At 32.7% G+C, this 24,653-nt stretch overlaps 1 protein-coding gene across 1 annotated transcript; it reads left to right on the top strand.

Moving 5' to 3' along the window:
* The first annotated feature begins 1,910 nt into the window (after window positions 1–1,910).
* Window positions 1,911–7,355, top strand: LOC140873934 (uncharacterized). Its single transcript, XM_073277216.1, has 4 exons — window positions 1,911–3,264; window positions 3,697–4,141; window positions 5,912–6,308; window positions 6,483–7,355. Exons 1-4 carry the CDS (start codon window positions 1,911–1,913, stop codon window positions 7,353–7,355), a joined length of 3,069 nt encoding a protein of 1,022 aa, XP_073133317.1.
* Window positions 7,356–24,653: the final 17,298 nt, after the last annotated feature.

Genomic DNA, 24,653 nt, shown 5'->3' with positions numbered 1-24,653 from the left:
TTAATCTCATCACATCTATCAAACGTAGCCTAAAATAATTTACATACAGAAAATCAATAGGAATGATTACATCATCATTCGACATCCATTAACACCACAAAATTATAACTCGTTGTCCAAATTCTTATTTGATGTCTGAAATGTCCCTCCATCATGTCTCCAGAATAGGAAAATCTCTTCCCATGTTAACTTTTGTAACTATTTTTTAAGCTAAAGTTCGATGATCAAATATTGAACTTGAAATCAATGTTGAGGGACCGAAAAAAAATTAGCGATAACCCTAGGCGAGGAACCATCGATGGTGGTGGCATTCCAGTGGCTGATCTGGAGCCTCAGGACAAAGATCGGCCATCATATGTTACTGCTTTTTTGGCTTCTTCTCCTAGAACTCTGAGGAAAAGTTTTTTGGATGGAGGGGAGGCTGCTCTTCCATGCAAACCGATGATCATGTATAAGAACAAACCGGCGATTTTTTTCTCGGAGGAGGAAACAACCGATATGGAGAAGGCCTTTCCACATGCGCTGATTGGGAAATTTTCAGGGGGTTGGCCGACCAGAGATCGCACGCTTCAAGATTTTGCAGCAGTAGGGTTTTCGGGCCCTTATATCGTGAAGTTTCTCCGCCCGGGTTATTTTTTCATTGATTTTAAGTTAGAGGAGGATATGGCCAGATTCTGGGGAAAGGGGTGATGGTTCCTGCAGGGACACTTGATGCGAGTGTTTAAATGGTATCCTAAATTTGACTATCAAAAGGAGAGTTCGATAGTACCGGTATGGGTAAGATTTCCTGATCTACCGATTTCTTTGTTTGATAAGAGACATTTATATTCAGTGGCTAGCTTGGTTGGGAAACCGTTAATAATGGACGAGCTTACTTCTAAATCAGAGAGGCTGACTCTCGCTCGGGTATGTGTGGAAATTGACTTGTTAAAGCCTCGTCATGATAATATTTTTATTGGGCTTGGTGATACAATTATACAGCAGAGAGTTATCTATGAATCTATTCCTAAGTATTGTTCGGATTGTTGTCATGTCGGCCATGGAGTTGAGGAATGTTATGTTAATGGACGAGTTCCTCGGCCGACTCCCAAAACTAAAAAACCAGCAGACCTTCGAAAGGTGATCCTGGAGAAAAGGGATAGAGATGCAGATGCATTGGAACAGAATAATGAGCTGGGCTCGAAAGTTGCAGTGGAGAGAGCAGACACTAACCGGATGGTTTGGAAGCAGGTGAGTTCGAAGGGGAAGGAGAAAGTGGTGGATGTTCTAGCTGAGAGAAGTCCCGTGAATCTACGGGGTTTCCCTAGTTCAAATCGCTTTGATCCGCTTCTTGCCAATATGGATGAAGATTTGGTGATAGAAGAAACACAATTTGATCACGAACAAAATCGAGATAGGGACTAGAAAGGTGTGGCAAGGGGACAATGGGTGAATGGTTTTTTTATTGAAGAAGGATTGAAGGGTGTTGATGAGCATTCTTCGGTTGAATCTGGTTCCGATGATCATGGCTTTATTTCTAATGATACGTGCAGAGTTTTTAACGATCCCTCCCTGCAGAACTTGGCGGATAAAGTACAGGTATCTTCACTCGAGAATGGCAGTGATGGTCCTGAATTTGAAATAGGTGCACATCAAGATTCGGTTGTTCAGGGAGATGGGGCTGTTTTGGTGCAGCAGCAGACTCGGGTGGAAACAGAAGCGACAAATTACTCTGAAGATATTGTTGACGATAGCGGAGTGTCTAAATGTATCACTATTATTGAACCTCTGCCAGATGAATCTCAATTTGAAGAAAGAGCAAACTCTGTTAAACGAGGGCGTGGGAGACCCCCGAAGAGAACGAGATCTGTTCCGGCTTTAGGATCTCGAGAAAATTTAAACAAGCTTGCTACTATTCCAGATATTTCTCAATGATTGGTACAATCTGGAATATTAGGGGTATTGGAAATAAGTCAGCTCAGAGACGGATTAAGTTTCTGAAAGATTCTTACAATCTGTTGTTTTTAGCGATTCTTGAACCTATGCATCTGCTTGATCAAGAATGGTTAAATAAGAAGTTCGGTTTCTCGTCAGTTATTGCTAATTTGAATAATAAGATTTGGTTCTACACTACTGCTGATATTGCGGTTTCAGTGGAGCTCGATCATGAGCAGTTTTTACTCTTGCATCTTTCATCTGCTTTGTTTCCTTCAGATATCTATTTGTCTATTGTTTATGCTAAGTGTAACAGAGTTCTGAGGAGGGATTTATGGGAGAATTTACTTGAGTGTAATCCTCAAGATGGGTGTCCTTGGATTGTTGGGGGAGATTTTAATATTATTGCGAACCCGTTGGATCAATCTTCGGGGTTGGTCAATCATTCCGGGGGTATGCATGAATTCTCGAATTTCATAATTTCCTCTGGTTTGGTGGATGCAGGGTTTGTGGGATCGAGATTTACTTGGACGAACACTAGGATCTGGAAACGGTTGGATCATGTTCTTATTTCTTCATCTTGGGCCAATTATTCGAATTCTATCAAAGTTGAGCATCTTCATCGGGGCACTTCGGATCATTGCCCATTGCTCATTTCGGCACCTTTCATTCCTAAACCTGTGAGTTCATTTAGATTTCAGAATATGTGGTTTCTTCATTATGGTTTTTTGCAGACGGTCCGCCTTAACTGGAATAACCCTTGTGTTGAGAAGGGTCTTATTCGATTGGTTGTTAAGTTGAAAAGGCTTAAACACCACCTCAAGTGGTGGAATCAGGAGGTAGTGTTCGGGAACATCCATGATAAAGTGAGGGATCTTGATTTGGTGGCAGCCCAAGCAGAAGAAATTTATGATTCGGTTAACTCAGAAGAGAATAGGGTTGCCTTGTCTCTGGCTCAAGCCAATCTCTCTCTCTGTTTAGCTATGGAGGAGGCGTTCTGGAAACAAAAAGCATCTGCTCAATGGATGGTGGATGGTGAAAAAAATTCGAAACTTTTTCACAATATGGTCAATCGACGTAGAGCCAGGAACACGATTTTCAGGATCTGGGATGAGGGGGTTGCGTTGGAAACTCCTTCGAGTATTAGGGAGTCTGGAGTGAGGTTCTTTGAGAATTTGCTTACTGGTGATCCGACTGTTCCTAGTAAGCCGTCCTTTGATCACATACCAGTGCTGATAGATGAGGCTGATAATTTTCCGATGTTAGCTCCTATCTCTGAGAAGGAAGTGTTTGATAGTGTGTGTTCTTTACATGAGGATAGTGCTGCGGGACCTGATGGGTTCTCAGCAGGTTTTTATCGTTAGTGCTGGGATATTATTAAGGAGGATTTGATCGAGGCCATCAGAGATTTTTGGGTGGGAGCTCCTCTCCCCAGGAGTTTCAGTGCTACTACAATAATCCTGATTCCTAAAAATGAAGTTGCGCAGAGATGGTCTGAATTCAGGCCGATTAGCTTATGCAATGTGAGTAATAAGATTATCACTAAACTCATTACTCTTCCCCTCAGCCGCATCCTGCCCAAAATTATCTCCCATTATCAGAGTGGATTTGTTGCAGGCAGACTGATTTCAAGTAATATTTTGCTGGCTCAGGAAATGGTCAATAACATCAATTATCCAATCAGAGGTGGGAATATAATTATGAAGTTGGATATGGCCAAAGCATATGACAGAATACAGTGGGAATTTTTGATTCATGTGCTTCGTGCTTTTGGGTTTTCAGATGGGGTCTGTCATCACATCTTGCGATGTATTAATAATATCTGGTTTTCCATTAACATTAATGGCACCTTGTTGGGATTTTTTCCATCGAACAGAGACCTAAGACAAGGAGATCCTCTATCTCCGCTTCTATTTGTTATAGCGGCTGAATATCTTTCCAGGGGATTGGATAATTTATTTGCTCGGCACAGAAGTCTGAACTATCGCATTGGTCGGCCTTTTTGCCTATCTCACTTGGCCTATGCAGATGATATCATTATCTTTTCTAATGGCTCAATTCCTGGAATTCGAACTCTCAGAGATTTTTTGCATCATTACGAGCAGTGTTCTGGGCAGCTCATTAATAATGCCAAGAGTGTTATTTTAACGTCTAAAAATTGTTCGAGGGATAAAATTGGGCGCTACTTCTCTATTACTGGTTTCGAGGAAGGATCACTGCCTCTGCGGTATTTGGGTGTGCCTCTCTACCTGGGGCATTGACCGGCTAAATCGGTGTGATATAAATCTACTGGCAAGCGTACTAGGTCAAGTAATAGTAAAGTGGACAGAGAGTCCAAGTATCGATCCCACAGGGACTGCAGTCAATTCTCAAGAATTAATTATTTTACTTAATCTAGACAAAATAATAGAAGGATTTTGAATTAAATAAAATAAGAATATAAAATAAAAACTGATTAAGAAATAAGAATAAAAATAACTGAAGATAAAAATAATTAAGACAAAGACAACCAAGACACACGTAGGTACCGAACAAATCACGTAACATGTAGTCGATTCAGGACTCAGATTTAATTTTAATTCACGGGAATTCTCCTAATTTGTTCAAAGGTCTATTTCTAGAACAATCAAACCTATTCAAATATTGATGAACTAATCTTTCGTAATTCTAATCAAATTTGAATGCATTAAATATTTGTGAAAATTCAGTTTACACCTAAACCGCACACTGAAACCGAATTCTATTTCTAGTCGGTTTTACAATATGTTAATTATCAGAGTGATCAAAATCAAAACCTCCTCTGTCGATTTGGAATTGATTAACATGCAAGCAAACAGTTGATCAGACTATTCACAAGACAAATATAAATCTGACAATCAATAAAATAAAATCAACTCTAAAAAATCCCAAACAAACATCCAAGTTTTCTACATGAATTTGTTCGGCCCAATCACGCCGTCTTGGTTGAAAATAAACTACTCAATAATTAAAAATAATAATTCAAAAATAAAAATAAAAATAAGAAAAGAAAAGAGAAATCTTCTCTCCCAAGCCTTGTAGTCGCCTCTCTTGCGTTGTCTGCGCTCTGGAGCTTCCCAAAAACTCAAAAATAAGTTATATTTTGTATATATATGGTCCGGAACGCCTACCAGTTAGTTTCCTCCCAAAAAAAGGATTTTTCGGAACACATATGACCCCAGGTCACGCGCACGTGCGCAGCAGTGCAAAACAGAAGCCTGAACGTCGGACTCGCGCGCGCGCGAGCTTGATTCTCGCGCGCGCGCAGTATAAAAAATCTGCATCGAGCGATAATTTTCAAAAATTCATATCTCGAGATCTAGCCGTCGGATTGAGCTGAAATTTGGACAGCAGTTTCAAAACATCTTGAAATTTAATCTGATTGATGGAGATCAGATTTGGAGCTTTCTAAAATTAAATATGATTTTTTGAACAAAGCTGATCCGTAATTCACTCTTCAAAAATATATTTTCCTACAAAATTAACCCAAGGAGTGAAATACATACACATGCACTAAAACAGATAAAAACACATAAAAATAATATGAATGCTCACAAAATAGACATAAATATATCATAAACTAATGCATACAAAATGCACTTATCAGGCATCGTAAGAGTTCTTATTTTAATTATATTATTGTCAATGCTCGGAAGAAGCTTCAAGGATGGGAGATGCAAAATCTTTCCTATGGGAGTCGGTTGGTGTTGATAAAAAGCGTGCTTTGTTCTATGCCGATTTACTTATTTCATGTTCTACAGCCGCCTGGAACAGTTCTGCATAGCTTCGAAATGTTGTGTGCAAAATTTTTATGGGGTTCGAAAATTGGGATGCAGACTACTCATTGGATTTCTTGGGAGAAGATATGTCATCCGATTTCTAAAGGTGGGCTGGGTATTCGTAGACTCAAGGACACAGTTACTGCTTTTTCCATTAAACTTTGGTTTAGGTTCAGGACTGTGGATTCGCTTTGAAGCAGGTTCTTACTTCAGAAATATTGTAGGACTGATCCTCCAGCAGCAGTGCGCATTATGCAAAACATTTCTGCATCTTGGCGTAGGATGATGAAGATTAGGAATCATGCAGAATCGAAAATTGGTTGGAGAATTGGAGATGGGGACATTAGCTTTTGGTTCGATACTTGGTATCCGGATGGCCCATTATCTTCTCTGGTTCCTATCCAGGGACATCCGAACAGACTGGTCAGTTGGTTCATGGATGATAGAAATTGGAATCTTGGTCGTCTTCTTCTTGTGCTTCCTCAGGAGGTAGCTTTTCGTGTTTTGGAAGTTCCTATCCAACGTGAGGCTAAGGACAATGCTATCTGGAAAAGTTCTATTAATGGGAGATTTTCTATTAAATCTGCTTGGGAATTGGTACGTAACAGGAAGACATATGTTAGCTGGTTCAAAGGTTGTTGGTCCAAACTTTTAAGGCCTTCAATTTTTATTTTCTGTTGGAGATGGTATTAAAAAAGAATACCCGTTGATGATATAATTATGGCTCGAGGAATTTCTTTAGCTTCGGTTTGTCAATGTTGTCAATCTCAGGAATCTTTTGACCATCTATTTTTCTCGAGTGGCCTTGCTCAGACGGTTTGGAATTATTTTGCTCGACTTTTTGGTGTTATGCATCATTGTAATTTTGGTAATTGGAAGGTGGCTGAAGATTGGCGTAAGGATGGTCATGCTAGGGAACTTATTCCATTTCTGATTATTTGGTTCATCTGGAAGGCGAGGAATGATCATAAGCATAGGGGTGTTCGCACCCATCCGGCCAGAATTATCAAGCAGATTCAAGAGTTTCTTGTTTCTCTTGGCCGTGTAGGGATCTTGAAGGTTGGGCATTGGCGTGGATACCATGATGTGGCTTGTTCGTTGGGTCTTAATTTCATAATCACTCGAACTGCTTATATTCGAGTGGTTTGGTGGATTCCGCCTTTGATCGGGCATTTCAAATTGAATTCCGATGGTTGTTCGAAAGGTGGAGGGGAGTCTGGGATAGGTGGGATTGTCAGAAATCATGTTGGTATGCCTATCATAGCTTATCATGATGCTATTGGTTATGGGAATAATACGAGAGCTGAATTGTTGGCCATTCTGAAGGGGCTTCAGATTTGTCAGTTATATAATTTGTTTTCTTTGTGGCTTGAAGTTGACTCTATGATAGCGCTCTCAATTATTGATGCAGACAACACCTGCTGGGAATTCAGTTTCATTCTAACCCAAATTCAAGGGATACTTAATTCTTCAATGGTGAGGAAGTCTCATGTGTACAGAGAAGCTAATGCGGCGGCAGAAGAATTGGCTAATCTGGGATTGGCCAAGGGGTCTGCAATTTTATGGCCAGGGGATATTCAAGGGTTGCTAAGAGGAATTTGCAGGTTAGAAAGATTCAGTCTGCCTTATATTCGAGTTAGCTAGATCTTATTGTTTTTTTTGTAATTGTTTTGAATTCTTGTAATTCTTGAGAGGTTTTGGTCTAGTCCCTTTCTCTTGTATTTCTTTTTTTTTTTTTCTAATAAACGGGTAGGGGGTCCGCTTAACCCCCCGTCACAACAGACGATTTTTTGGAAAAAAAATATATTGAACTTGAACAATCAAAACTTTGGATTATTTGAATCTATATCTCTGAAATAAAAAACATTCAAATTAATAAACACATTTTAACTCCTTCAATCAATGTTATACGACATGGGACATCTGCAACAAATAGAAGTGATCATTGAAAATTTAACAAAGAATTATAAATCAATATTTATATAACTTAAAAAATAAAAATAAAAAAATAAGTTCTAGGAAATTTATTAAAGCCTCTAATTTATAAAGGAAAACAGATTTCATACCAAAAACTTAAAACTTCAAATTTGATTTTCTTCTACTGATTTTAAGGCTTTGAAGAAGCCTTGAAAATAGAATTCAAAATCTACACTGGTCCCCGAGTTTTCCAACCTCTTCCCCTCGTTTTTAAATTATGGACACTAAGATAAATTTATTTAAAACTTTGGATGAAGAAAGAAAATTTATTATGAAGCCTTTTTATTTTTTAAAGAAACTGTCAAAAAGTATGAATATTACAAATACTGAAGGAAAATAATTAGAGGATTGAGATTTATATAATAACATGATTAATAAAAATAAGGAAAAACTGCAATTTTTGTCCTGTATGTTTATCATTTTGCGATTTTGATCCTCTATGTTTTCATATTTCAGTTTTAGTCCTGCATATTTTGATTTTTGACAATTTCAATCTTTTTTCTTCAAAAATGTTTACGTGACACTGTACATGTCAGCTCCACATCAGCACTGCATCGGTGCCACATCAGAAAAAGTACTAAAACTGCCAAAAAAATAAAGATAACGGAGTAAAACTGAAATCTGAAAATATAGATGATCGAAATCGCAAAGTGACAAACATACCGGACCAAAAAAACAATTTTCCCTAAAAATAAAAACCAACTAAATATGTTCTATAATTGGTGTGTGCTTGTTTGTCGGCAACCTTGGAGGCTCCGAGCGATGGTATATTGCTGAAGAGGTGAAGAAGGTGTGGTTGAGGTGATAACATAAAGGATTGTGATTTTGAGGTGGGTGAGAATCGGGGGAAGGGAACACTACTTGTAGGAAAATTTTGGAAACCCATGAAAAAAATGCGGAAAGAAAATTAGATTTACAATTAAAGGAAAAATGAAATTCTGAATGGTAATTGCTGCCACGTGAAATAACAATAGTTAAAAAAAAAAGTGTGCCTACAATTTTGAATTTGGGTGCAAAACTGGAAGAAAATTTTGATGTCCTCACACCATATCAATTTTTTTTTTTCTAAATGACTTAACTACTATAAAATAATAGAGATTCATCAAAAATGAAAAAGATGCACAAAAAAGCGTAACTATCAAGAGAAAGCCCACCCTAGTTATGCCCCAATTCAATACACTATGAATCAAATTTCACATGCATGATGTAAGTTATTCATCAAAATATATACGGTAAGATATTTAAAAAAACTTAAAATAAAAAAATCAAGATTCCACATTTTTTTTTGAAAAGAGATTCCACACTTTCTAGCTTCACATAAGATATAAGAAAAAACTATATTAACATAAACAACAATCAACCTCAAAACTCCGGTTCAAAATATGTTCGATGTAATGTTTTGCTGTTATAACAAAAAATACTCTGCTCCAAAACTCCAATTCATAATAGTTCTGATTAAAGTATATAATTCAATGAATGTTCCATATATAATAACCTTTTGTAATAAGCAGAACAATAATCATACTTTAATATTTATCATTGATGTATAAAACAAAAATCATGTTTTGTTGATTTTTCTGGTTTACAGTTGATTTTTCTGTTTTATAAAAAACATTAAAATATAATTATTGTCCTACTTATTTATATTAATAAATATTATTTCCTAATATTATAAGAGTATCTACAAAATCATTATACCCGTGTTTCAATTGTAACACAGAATGAATTAAAAAATATATTACATTATTTGGATGATCCACTCAATTAATTTTCATTTTATTCCAAATTCATTAAACACACCTAAAACGACTAACATGCACATACAATAAGAGTTTGAAAGAAATTTTATAGTATGTTAGCCTAGTCATAAATCTTAGCAAAATCATTTTTTTTTCTTTTTGATACATTCTATCGAACAGTTAATGAGAATTCTTAATTTTAGCAAATGTATATATAAAATAAAATGTAACAATCCTCTCTTGCAAATAAAAATCAACCGCTAATTAAACATGGTACTTTAAAAAATTATTACCCTCATTCATTAAAAAAAGTTAAGCCACCTATTATAATGCACCATCGCAATATAAAGGGAAATTTAGAGAACTTACATAAAGTTGGATCATTTCCACAGCCTTCTCGGCTTCTTGCACAATAATCTTTGTAACAAACTCAAACCCTCCACTTGGTGATTCTCCCTATTGTATATAACCTACAAGTAGGTTGTAGTTAGTGAATGGATAGAAAAAGAGCAGTGAAATACAATGCGAATTCTAAACACCGTCATGCATTTTCCTACCTCGTGAATTGACTTGATGGTACCAAAAAACTAATAGTAATTACAAAGTATTGTACTTTAGCATTCGACTATACATAACTTGGCCCTTTTTTAATTAGAAGTGAAATATATGATTTGTCCTCATTGACCGTTTGAAGATATTTATTTTACAGAGGCCAATAAAATGTCTTATTATAATCCAGCCTACTATTTTAATTTACCACAGTATGAGTTACCATATTAAAAGTTTAAGAAAATATGAAGGCAATTACTTCTCTACAGGCTCCCAAGGGAAGTGTTCAATTTGCCGATAAGAGGCTTCCGCATTATAGCAATGCATCAAATATTAAGATTAACTAAAATGAATGGCAACATTTCTATCAATACTAAGCAGAAAACACATAATCCAAATAATTAATATCATCTTCTTGTGTTTTACTTGTCTAAAGACTCTAAACATTTTTAAGGAACACATGAATATAGTCATGCTCAACTGCAAAAATATACTACAATCAGTTTTCTATTCTATTACAGTGTCTCTTATCCTAGAAATGAACCCAAATTCCATTCATTATAACAAATAATAGGAATTCCAAATCAAATCACTCCATTGTCAATTAAAAAATGTCACGTGATGGATTTTCTGAGCACAAAACACACGAGTAATCATTTGAGTTCACATACTCAAATTACAGTGCTTACATTAATCATTTGACGAAAACCACCAGAAATAAGATATACATCTTTATTCGTGTCTTTAAGGTTCTTCACGAATGCATCAATTCTAGGAGAATGTCTAAACAACCACATGAAATTCTAGAAGGACTAAGACATCACCCGTAAACGACATTGTTTGGTTTGATATATTATTAATCTATGTATAACTTATCTCAATCAATTTCGCTTTATTTTCGTCATATTATTTATCTATTTTTTAATTAATAATTTTACATCGATTAAATCAAATAAATTATAATCTATCCGTCAAATCAAATAATGTATTAACTAATTTTTCTTATTTATTTTTAATTTACATTATATTACGTACTTATCCATGGATTACTTATCCTATCACTCAAACCAAACGGTGAGGTGAGAACAACACATTAAAATCTACAAATTATATAAAGCCAAGTTTGTTTAGGAGAAAAACTCCGAGATGTTTCCAGGATTTAATTAGTTATCACCTATTAAAAAACACACAAAATTTAAAATTTGAGCGAGAAACTCGACCTAGAGAAGGAGGAGGCTTATTTTTATTCATGATGGATGAATTAACACCGAAATACCGAATGCCTCATCCACTGCCGTGTACAACAATCTTCTGAAAAAAAGAAATGAAAGGAGAAACGTGATATGGTAAGCATGGAAGTTAAAAGGTCTTGGAGAGGAAAAGAAAACTGATTGACGGTTCTCAGAGAATAGTAGGGACGGTTAACCTACTTTGCGAGACAATAAAGGAGGAAGTTTTCCTTTTTTCACATGGTTTTTAACCCTCTTTATTTAGAGGGTATTATTGGAAAACAGAAAAAACCATACCAACGTACCAAAAAATCAGTAAGAGGCCCTCACTTTTAATAATATAGTAAAAAATATAGTAAAAGATAGAAAGAGATAGTAAGAGATATGTATGTATATAACGATGACCAAATATTGATAATATTATTATTTTACCTTAAAATGTAATAGGTTATTTGTGGCCCTCTTTAATTTTTAGTTATTTTTTTTATTGAGTAAAATTCATTTTGATACACGAACTATCGATGAAATGTCAAATTGATACATGAATTATTAAAAATGACTTAATTGGTATATGATCCAACTAAAAAGTCATTTTTATTCTTTAGTAAAATTCTTTTAAGACCAATTATTTTAAAAAAACTCAACTAAGTGCATATTTTATTCTTCAAAATAATTTTTATTGTACAAGCGTAAAAATAAATTTATATTAATTTTAAAATTATAAGAAATAAATATCTCACTATTTTTATAACATATTTATATTTACTCATTAATAAATTATTTATTCAAATATAATATATTTTTAAAATATTAATAAATATATAATAGAATGGTATTTTTTATATATAAATTAAATAATGATCTATTTTTTTATATAAAAATGATATATATATATATTAATAAAATTATACCTAATAAATAAATCATATACACGACTAAAATATATTTAATATTGATAAAAATATAATAAAATATATATTATTTATTTATATTTAAATTTAAGAATGAGTAAAAAATATAAACTTACAATAGGTGAGATTTTTTTCTATGAGAGTTGTATTTTCATTATCTAAATCTTTAGTGTTGAATATTTTTTTGAATTCTCAACTGAACAATATCAGATTTCGAAAAACTGAAATCGTGATTATGTTTGATTCAACAGTTTAAAAACAATATCAACGGACTCTGGTGATATATTTATTTTATTATATTTTCATCAATATATTACAATATTTGTTGTTATATAATATAAATTAAAAATTATTTATCATGATATAATTTTAAATAAATATTATATTTTTAAAATAAATCAATAAATAACCTTGAAAATAAAATTATATACCTAATCAAATTTTAATAATAGTAATTGGACTTAATATCAATTTAGAACAAGGGTAAACTTGAATTTTTATTCTGACAATGCAATTAAACCATTTACAATAGTTTATATACTAATTTGATATTTTATCAATAATTCGTGTACAAAAATAAATATTAATCTTTTTTTATCTATTTATTTGGAAAAAAAAGGTACACTCCATCTCAGGGGAACTTTTTTTTTTTTTTTAATAAAAAAAATGCATACGAGGGTCATTTTTCAAGTTTTTTTTTTTTTTTTGTTATTTTTCGTTGAAAAGTAAATAAAATTCATTGTAATAAATTTGCCCAAGGTATGAAGAATCATCAAAGGACATACTAGGCATTTACAAAAGAAAAGAAAGTGTGTTCATCAAGAACCAAATAAAACTCAATGCAAAATAATAAAATATTGTAAAATTTGAAAATCATATCAAATAATTTTTTAAAAGAAAACTTTGTTCATACCAAAAAAAAAAGTCATATATTTTGAACATTCATATATTTCCCACAAAAATATTCAACGTAAATAAATGGCGGAACATCATAATATTAAATAATTAACAAAAAACAAAGTTTGTTCTAAAAAAATAAATTAATCGTGAGATAAATGAGAGAAATACTTTTTCTTGTTAACTTCTGGAGTGAAATTGGACCGTGTGTAGTCTGTACTATGTCACATGGATGGACCAAAATGTGGCCAGATGGTTCATTCTTTATGCCTGTCTCAGTATGGTCCAAATATTCACGTACACACAAATTCAAAAAATAATAATAAATAAATAAATCATGTAAATTATATTAATTATAATTTGAAAAATAAGATAAGAATTAAATAATTAAGCATATTTTAATAACGTTCTCTGTAAATTTATCCTCTTTTCTTAATTATAATATATTTATATTTATAGTTGGAAATAAGTTCTTGGGCCAAAGGTCGGGGTTTAATTTTCATTCTAATAAATTGGGCTTATATTCTGTATGTTATAAATAAAAAAAATTCAGCAACGTGTAATAAATAAGATAATCTTTTGTTTTTTGAGGTCAAATAGAGCCATTTTAATTTATTCAAAAAGCAACGCATCACGTTATACAAAATCATCAATATAATTTGGTGAACTCGACCAAGTACAAGGATCAACATACAAACAAGATTCCTGTGCCAAGGTATGAGCAACCTCATTTGTTAATTGACTAACAAAAACAATGGGAAAAGAAGTTTTTTGCAATAACAATCGACAATCCTCCACAACGAAACCAATTCAAACGGGTCGTTTTTCGAAGAATTGAGTGAGAAATAAGGAACGTGAAAATAAACCAATGTGTGTGATATAAAAGAAAGAGAAATGAATGTGTTTGAGATTTGGGTGAGAAATAAGGAACGTGAAAATGTGGAAAAGTGAGGTGATGGAAAGTTGGGTGATGGTAGTTTAGATATTTTTAAAAACAAACCAAGACACCAATTAGTTATTCTAGTATGCTCACCTTTAATAAATAGTAAAAGATTTTTGAATAATTTTTTTATATATAAGGTAGGTTTTCTGTCACGATCTCACGGATCTATATCTGTGAGACGAGTCAATCGAACAATATTTTGAGTGAAACGTAATATTTTTGATATAAAAGTAATATTTTCTCATGAATCGGATCAGACCGGATAAAAAATTATCTTAAAAAATTGATCGGTGAGACGATGTTATGAGTTTTGTGTGATATATATTTATATATATATATATATATATATATACAATTTTGCTATCCTGCCCACTCACCGTGCCCACCTATCCTGCCCACCCACCGTGCCCACCATGAGGTGACACTCAACTATTGGACGCACAATTCATCACATCCAATAGTTGAGTGTCACCTCATGGTGGGCACATTAAGTGGGCACGGTGGGTGGGCAACATAGCAAAACTCTATATATATATATATATATATATATAATGTACCCACCATGAGGTGGCACTCAACTATTGGACGCACAATTCATCACATCCAATAGTTGAGTGCCACCTCATGGTGGGCACATTAGGCGGGCACGGTGAGTAAGCAGGATAGCAAAATTATATATATATATATATATATATATATATATATATATAACTCCACTTTAAATCACATGATTTCTAAAGTTTATATATATATATGATCAAAATGGACTTTATTACCATAATAATCTCAAATTTGGATTAGTGCAAATACACGAACTGAACTTAATGAGATTGAATCTAGTTTGTTCCAGTTGTTAGGTAAGAAAGATTCCTACATTTTCTCATTTTATTATTACATATATGATAATAATGACTAGACATGGTGGGAACCACCATGATGGTCTAAGGTCACAAGTAATATAAATATATTTTATGCAACAAAATAAAAATATCAAAGTATGATTAAAACATAATTGACTAACAAAATATATAACACGCCAAAGTTTAGATTTGTGCTTAATCAAATGATAGTGACATGCAAATGCATGCCTTTATCCATGAAGTTAATTTCTTATATATATATATATATCCCTTTTATTTTTAAAGAACAAAAATCCAAATATTTTTTAAAAATAAAACGGCAACGCCTCTATTTCTAATATATTTCGTACAATCAATCACACCATTAATTAGGTTTTATTTTTGGTAGAAGTGGACCATATATATACTTGTTTCATTAGTTGAAACCAACGCAAAATTGTGGAAATTTATTTTTATAAAATGAACACTTATAAATGTGAAATTATTTGAGACTACTATAATTGAAAATTTCAGAGACATGATTTATAGAACGGTAGCATTACTTGTCCCGATCTACATAAGTTCAAGTTAAGTCAAATATTGACATAATTCATGGTTTAAAAATTACGTAGAAGGCATAAAATCAAGGCAAATTGTATGTACTATCTCTGTAAAATATCGATAAAGTATAAAATCTCTATCCAAAAAGTCTTCTCAAACTTTTTATATATATATATATATATATATATATATGTTAAAGTCATATCTATCCAATTTACTAGAGATTTAAGACCCAAATTATGTTTCATCGAGAGTTTTTCTCCTGATGCATTCTCGACCATTGCTATGCATGAGTCTCACATGAATTACATGTTAAGCCCATGCATATAATAATTTTCACCCCAACCGGTGTACTACACCAGGTGGAAACTGATAGATTTTTCCGAGATTTAATTTACACTTTTTTTTTATGAAATTGGGTTTAAAAAGAGCGTTGATTTCATGTCGAGGGTTATGTACGTATGTTTTTGGAATTTAAGAGAAGATTAAATGTTACTTGACCCATAAAATCATGTCAAGAGTAGACTAACATTAACTTAATAAATGCATGAATTCCAAGCATGTAGGCTCTCACAAGTGAGCTAGCTTCCCCTCATTATACGAATGTTGTCTGAATAAAGCTGCAAAGTTAAAAAAGTTAGCCTGCTGGAAACACAACTCTGTTCACTCACATTATGGCAAAAACATTCTATGTGAATCCAACAATAAATCAATTAAACAACAGTGTATCACTGACCATACTGAAATTACCTAGCTAGGGTTCATCAATTTGGAAGGAAAATCTAACATAGTTAGTTCAACATAAGAAAACGATCAAACACGTTATTTTGATTTTGATTTTGATTTTGATACTACTTATATATATAGGTAGTGTTTGGAGAGCTTTTAGAAAGTAATTCTCAACTTTTCCTTCATAAAATTTCATAAACTTTCAAAATTTTGTGAAGGAAAAGTTTAGAAGTGATTCCTAACTAAAAGTTCTCCCAAATACTATTATAATCCAACTCTTGCTGCTTGTCGAAAAGTATTCCAATTGTGTAGCTCGAATATTTTAAATTTTACAACAATACTACTTTTGAATTGCTTTTCCGACGAGAAAAGTTGATTCTACCCAATATATACACGAAACGATTGCTCCCACTATGTTCTATCTTTTAATTTTTATCAGTGTCGTGTCATTTCTATCTTCTTAATTAGGTTCATAATTAGCTTGTGCGTGATATTAAATTAAGCCAAATAACAAAATAATAATCTTTTTTTTTCATAGAGAAATTGATATGTGGTGAACAAATTTATTTATTTTTTAAATTATAAATAATTTGTCGGTATGGATTAAATTCTCACTCATAACTTGAGAAAAATTGGATTTTAATTAAATGTTTTAGCTGTCATGAATTTGTAGTCAATGTTGTGTGGATGAGCTTTTTTAAAAGTATATAGTTGGAATAATTGTATCTTCAAATGGACCCAACCCCTGATGTTGATCAGTGTATCTTTTTGGAATGATAAGGAAGGGTAGTTATGGAATTATACTCCAAATTTTTAACTAGTCTGGCTCTATTGAATATAATTTCATCTTAAAATTAAATTAGTAATTAATTGTGATGTTGAATTTCGTAGGAGTTAGTTACAATCAATAGGTTAGGTCATGCCAATTATGTCCACTAGTCCATAACAAAATATCTACCGATCTATAGATCAATCGTTTGTTTGTTTTTGTTTTTGTTTTTGTTTTTGTTTTTAAAATTAATTATAAAAAATGGATTAAAATTTCGAGTGCATTATTTCGTTTTTTTTGAGGTTCCAAGAATGAAAGATTTTGGGTTTGAGTCTATTTGGATTAAGATTATGGAAATATAATAAATTAATAATTTTATTTTCAATATATTTTGATTTTGGATAAATTAAAAATTGTAGCGAAAATTGACCTGGGCAGCAAATTGTTTGAAGTTTGAAGATCCAGGAAAGCTCTTTGTCGTACCATTTTCACCCAAAAAAGTACAGATTTAATACAGAACTTTATGCCATATTTATTCTGATCTAATAATGCATGCCTTGTGCCAGCATTGAATTTTAGGAAAAATATTTTTTCATCCATTAACTTATTCAATTTTTTATTTTGGTCTATCAACTTAATTTTTAAAATTTGGTTTTGATACACTAAAATTTATATTTAGGCTATTTTGGTCCAACCACAGACGTGACACCGAAAAATACTGACGTGATATCGGAAAATGATAAAGTGTCAAGCTGTCATGTCATCAATTGGACAAAAATCACCGAAAATTAAAAGTTAGTGTATCAAAACCAAACTTTGAAAAGTTAGTAGACCAAAATAAAAAATAAACAGTTAATGGACAAAAAAAAACATTTCCCTGAATTTTATCAGTTTAATGTTTTTTTTTTTTTGAAATTTACATTCATTTCCATTTTCCCTTTAATATATGTACATTTTTTTGAACGTTTATAAAATATTGACATGAATGGATTTAGGGGTGTTCAAACTTCGGATAAAACCGAAAAAACCGAAAATCCAAACCGGAAAAACCAAACTCCGAACCGAACCGAACTGAAAATCGAAATTTGAAATTCGGATATAAATGTAAAAACGAAATTTATTTGGTTCGGTTTCGGATTTATATATCTCAAAACCGAACCGACCGAAAAAACCGAAATTTTATTAAATTAATAATTATATATATATAATTGTTTATATTATATATTTTATGACATGATAACTAGTGAATAAATAATCATTTTTAATAATTTTTAGTTAATTATTGTTTATTTAAGTCATTTAGACTTTGAATTTAAATATTTTACAAAAAAATTCATTTAAAAGATAACATATGATATTTTAAGATATATTTATAATATTAATTAAAATAATTATATCAAAACCGAAATAACCGAACCGATTTAGTAAAAAACCAAACCAAACCGAAGAAAAACGGTTTGGATATCGGATTATATATTTCTGAAATCGAAAACCGAAAAAACGGAAATAAAAAACCGAAAACCGGACCAAACCGACCGATGAACACCCCTAAATGGATTAATAATGTGTCAACCGTCCAATTAAAGTAAAAATCACGTATTAATAATCTTTGCCTTTTATTGTTGTTGTTGGTTTTCAAGTCAATATGATGTTTTGAGGCTAATCGCACGACCTACTGTTAAAAGTCTAAAATAACACTAAAGAATGTTGATAAGTTAATATATATTTCATTTTTTTCAAATCAATGACATATTACCCTTGTACCTAAAAAAACTCAAATACATTTACTCAGAGTGATCACAGTGTGGTTTAATCATTTTTTGTTTATGTGCATAAAATTGAAAACGAATTACCATGTATGATCCTTGAAATGTAATTATTCGAATAAATTTAGATATGCGATTTTGAACGATTTCGATCGATTAATCTTTATATAAACATTACTAGATCAAATAATTAACACATTATAGCTCTAAAAAAATAATTAACACATAATAGTATATGAGATTGATATGTTTCTCTATAACAGAAGATGTTATTATATATCTTACTATATTATTACCGTAGAGATCCTTTAATTAACTAATTTTCAATTAATTTATGAAATTCGAGATGAAATTACGATTATATCATAACTTAATTCCTAACAAAATCAAAATTATTAGACAAATTAATCATTTTATATGATATCATTTTTTAGCCATTAGATGTTCTTATTTATCAAAATGATACTCGCTATCTTTGTTTGTATTTTTAAAATTTTAGATTAGATAGAATATCTAATTCATCATGTGAGTTCTTAAAATGACATGCAAATTAATTAACATAAATAACTTATGTATGGTCAAAATTGTGATCATACTATATTAGTTAGGATCATAATATTTTATTTTTATTACACATGTTACAAATTTTTTTTTTTTATCTTGGATTTAAGTATATATTATACAATTAACATAGTTATGTATATTTCTTGATTTTATCACCAATTAAATCTAATAAGTTTAAATTATTTTAAACAAATAACATCAAATTAGTTTTGAAGATAATTTATTTAATTTTTTTAGAAAAAAAAATATAATCAATACGTGAATAAAAAATATTTCAATTTAGAATTTTATCAAATTTTTATTTGATTTTGAAATTTTAATGAATGGAAATAAAATTAAAAATAATTTCAAAATTAAACATTAAGTATGAGATAATTAAATCGATTAATTATATGTGTAATTTTATCTAATATTGAATGATTAATTTGATTTAATCATATGCACTTTCGATCGAAGTGTTGGAAAACTGGCGGTCAGATCAATCACGATTGATACCCGGTGCAGCGGAAGTTTAAAAATTTTGTTATGGAACAATTCCATAGTGTGGGTATCAACCGTTCAACGATTAAATTATAAGTGTGTAAAATTCAAATAACAATTAATTAAATTTTACCTTCAATCTCGAAGCGAGATTATTGGACACCAACAGAATTAATCTGCTCTTGTTGTCTCTCCCTGGAACCGATGAACTCCTTCAATCAGGTCCACGAATGGGGTTTAAATCCCTCTGATAGATTGCACTAGAAAATCTATCAGAAGTTTTTCTGCGAAGAGATTAAACGAATCTGATTCGTTATTCCTGACTGCAATTCAAAATCACAGACCGAAATTTTCTCGGGCAGAGGGGGAGGGGTCGGCCGAATGCTTTGAGAGAGAGGAGGGTTTCGAAATTTTGCTCTCAAAATTATGACCTATTGTGTGTAATTTCTGTACTGCAATAACTTATTTATAATGCAGGCCACTAACACCTTAGGGCCCATTAGTCATAAGTTGAGGTCCGACAAGCAAAGCCCGCATGTTCAGAAATTAATATAAAATTCATCGTGACTCCGATTGATAAACCGATTTTACCAATGTGCACAGAAACCATTTCTGCACATTTTAAAGTCAAGATAAATTTTCCTGAATCCGAATTCAGTGGTTTCCAAAAATGTCCATCCCTATGTCATTTTAGGAAATCCTACTCCCTTACTCTTATTTAAGAAGTCCAACTCCTTAGTTCATTAAATTTAACTCTTTAAATTTAACTATCTCAACGGGGATTAAAACTCCATTACACTGTGTGACCCTCAATGGTTCAGGGATACAGCTAGCCGTGGGCTCACAACTCCTTGTGACTCGGAACAACACTTTCCGACTTGCCCAACGAATCATGGTAAAGCGCCTAGCAACATCGCCCCATGATTCCCTAGGTATCACTGATAGTGCCTACAAGAACCAGTAGATTTTGGTTAGCGTACAGTACGGTCCCTTCATCCAAATATCCCGATCGAATCAACAACCATTGGTATATCGAGAGTCGCTCAAGATTCGATAACTATGCAATACATCTTGAAGATCAAATTAGTGACATCGCATGTGCTACTAAGAAACCATTTCTTAAATCACATCAAGTACTCTGGCCAGAGATTTGTCACACTAATATCTCCTCAGATCGCATAGGATATCCACACTCGCAAGTATGTGGTGAATCCTTGACAACAATGCATCGACTCCTATATGTGTCGTAACTGTACCCAATCTCGACACCTGATGACCCCCATAGAGTCGGTAAACGAGTCAAAGCACAACACTAGCATATAGAGTCTCCATGATGTTTCAAGTCGTAAGGACTAATGGTGTACAACCAAAACCGCGGACTTTTTCCACTCGATAAGTGATAACCACTTGGAAAGTACGGATAGGGTAGTTCGATTATTCATCCTATGAATATCCATTTGCATGCTTCGAACATCTCTATGTTCCCTACCAATGAAACGTGGTACTCCGCATCGCAAATGCTAGTCTCAAACTCGAGCGATCCTTATCCTTATTATCGGACGGCTCAATCGACTAGGAACAGTTTAGAATATACAGTGACTATAAGATGTATTTCATGATAGACATCTCCATGTTCTACCACATCTTACATACACTATGGTATATTCAAGGTCTTTATCAAAACAACAATAGTATATCACAATATAACAATATGAAGTAATATAAAGTCATTGCCATTAATAAAAGTGTAAATTACATTAAACAAAAGATTGTTTTTACAAAGAGTCATCAAAGCCCATAGCCACAAGTTGGCTCACTGGGCACCTACTCTTTCACGAAGTTGATATATAAATATAAAAATATTAAAAATTTCACTTAAAAGTGAAATTATATAATATTTGATTACATGTACTGTTATTAAAATATTAAAAATATTTTTATATAATAATAAGACTAATATTTTGTTGGAACACAAGTAATTTTGATATTGACGAAACTGCACGAGCAAAACTACACAAGTAAACTGCAGTTGTCCATGGGCAAAACTGAAGAAGAAGACTGAACAAACTGTCGAGCAAAACTGCATGAAGTAAACCAAGTTGACATTGACCAAAGCCAAACTGAAATCATTAAGCAGTCGAGTCAAACTGAGTCCACTTAGTAAAATGCATTCAGTTTAGAGAACTAAACTGAATTAGTTTCTTTCAAGGCCAAACTGTTCAGAAAGCCAAACTGCTTCAACAAAGCCAAACCAAATTACCCAGACTAAACAAGTGAGCAACTGAACCATCCAAGCGACTGCGTGATCAAGACTGAATCAATCTAACTCTTATGGATAGAATTTTCCGTACACAGCTGACGTCGCAAAACCAGAGCATAACAATGTACTATCATGTCAGAGAATGTACGAGGAAAATACAAGATAACAACCTCATTTGAATTTGAAAGAGTCGTTGCCTCAAGAAATGCTTAAATAAAGCATCCGGCTCCTTAGAAAAGAACTCACACACATATTCAAGCAATCAAAGGTAAACTGAACAAAACTTATTTCAGAGGAATACATCAACAAGACGAATAACACAAGCACGCATATTAAAGCATCAGATCAGTGAAGATCACATGTGCTTAAGTGTTGAGTTGTAATACAAGTATTGTATTTTTGTTTATCAGTTGAGGTGCTGCAAACCTCGTTGTAACAAGAATCAGTCGAGGGCTGAGTTCTTGAGTCTAAGAATTTTGAGATAGGCAGTAGAGTGTAAGTCATAGTCTTGGATTAGGCTGTTGTAAAGGGTTGTAATAGTCAGTCTTCTAGACTGAATTCTTCCGAGGTAAAAGAAGGGGTGACGTAGAAGATTTAGCTCCGAACATCCAGAAACAAACACTTGCGTATTTTATTTCTTTTTTTACTTACAGTCGAGTACTCTCACTCACTCAGTGCTCAAATCAAGTCATTTGATCATAAGTTCTAATCTATTAATTGACATCATTCCACACATAATATTTGTTTGTCAATTAACATCGACATACGTGAAAAAATAGTTCAGTTGACCAACCTCAACTGAACTCAACTTGGAAGAATTCAGGAGTTAACTGCTACAGTGCAATTCAGTTTGGGAAATTAGCATTCACACGGGTGCAAACGAGTCGAGCCGAGTCGAGCCGAGTCGAGTATCATACTACTCGAGCTCGAGCTCAACTTTTATTTGTTTACTCGAGCTCGAGTTCAAGCTCGATCGAGTAACTAATTTTATACTCGAACTCGACTCGTGTATATTTCGAGTTACTCAAGCTCGAGCTCGAGCTCGAAAAATAAATAAATAAATAAATATAAATAAATAAATATGAATAAATCAATATATTATATTATATTATATTATATTATATTATATTATATTATATTATATTATATTATATTATATTATCGAGTAGCTCGCGAGCTACTCGAACACAAATATTTAATACTCGAGCTCGAGCTCGATTTATGTTCGAGCTACTCGAGCTCGAGCTCGGTTTGAGTTTTGACCGAGCTGCTCATGATTATCTTGACTCGTTTGCACCCCTAAATCACAACCAAACCGATCCTATCGAGAAAGTAGTTTTTGTCACCCCAACTATTCCTTTCATACTTAATATGATGAAGAACACTTGATGGCTAAAGTAGATCAAAAGAACAAAAGAAAACCAAGAACAAAGTAAAATCATACTGATATCAAATTTGATTTGGATATATTCAAAAATCTTATGGATCTCTCTTTTAACATACTCGTTGATCAGAAAAGATAAGAGAGAATAGATCATATCAAATCCATAATCAGACAAAATAAGAGCAACACCAGACCAGATCAAAGCTACGCAGCAAAGTTGTTAGACTAAACGACAAGAAAATTTGTTGGAAATACAAATGTTATCCTCAGTACTCGTAAAGATTCAAATTGATCTACTATATTTGGAAAGGTACGAAGACACGTGTCATATTCTGGTTCAATGTCGGATGAAACAGAGAAAACATTCACTGGCTATTTATTTTTGAACGTTGAGGAAAGAGCATCTATAAATACAGGATGATATTCAGAGATCATCAAATTTTGCTCTTGCAATTCTGAACTTAAGGATTATCAAGCTTGTATTTGTGAATTTCCCTCAGTCAGACAAGTAGCAGACCAAAGTTTTATACACAGAGTTCAAGCTTATTGCTTGTACCAGATAGATTGATCAAGATCACTCTGTGATACTTAGACCATCTTGTTGAAGCCTATTTTAATTTGTCTTCAAAATTGTAACTCAGACAGATAGTGATCTGTATTGAGAAGTTGATACTAGGAGTTCCTTTCAAGGGTTGATCAGATCGGATTTGTATAAGTTGTTGTGTAAATCAAACTCTTCTAGTGAAAATCTTTTTGAAAATAAAATAAGGGGAGACGTAAAAGTTTTAGCTTCGAACTTCAATAAAAAATCTTTTGTTCCAAATCTTTACTTACTGCACTTAGTTATTCGATCTGACTTAAGCCTTCCAGTTCAATTCTGCAAGGACAATTTTTCGTCTGATCAGATCAGTTCTTTCGAGCAAACTTGTGTTTAAGCAAAATATTTTCAAATCAGGTTGTTGAGTCAGCTCAAGTTATCAAAATATTTTTAAGTGTAAATTCACCCCCCTCTACACACGTCTTTCGATCCTAACAAGTGGTATACGAGCGGGTTTACTTGCTTAAACTTGATATGTTCTTGATAAGCTATGACATCATTTAACAAAATTCCTATGTTCCCTAAGGTAGATTATGATGATTGGAAAATTTGCATGCAGACACATCTGTTTGTTCAAGACGATGATATGTGATACATTATCACAGATGGACCAATCATGAAAGCAAACAATGTAGTTGATATCACTGAGGGTGCACCTCAAATGATTGAGAAACCCAAACCAAAATGGACAACATAGGACAAAAAAAAAAAAGCAAACTTGTATAATGTGGCAAGAGACATACTATA

The sequence above is a fragment of the Henckelia pumila genome, chromosome 1 (genome assembly GCF_033568475.1).
Source record: "Henckelia pumila isolate YLH828 chromosome 1, ASM3356847v2, whole genome shotgun sequence".
Lineage (NCBI taxonomy): Eukaryota > Viridiplantae > Streptophyta > Magnoliopsida > Lamiales > Gesneriaceae > Henckelia > Henckelia pumila.
This window is presented reverse-complemented; position numbering and strand designations above follow the sequence as displayed.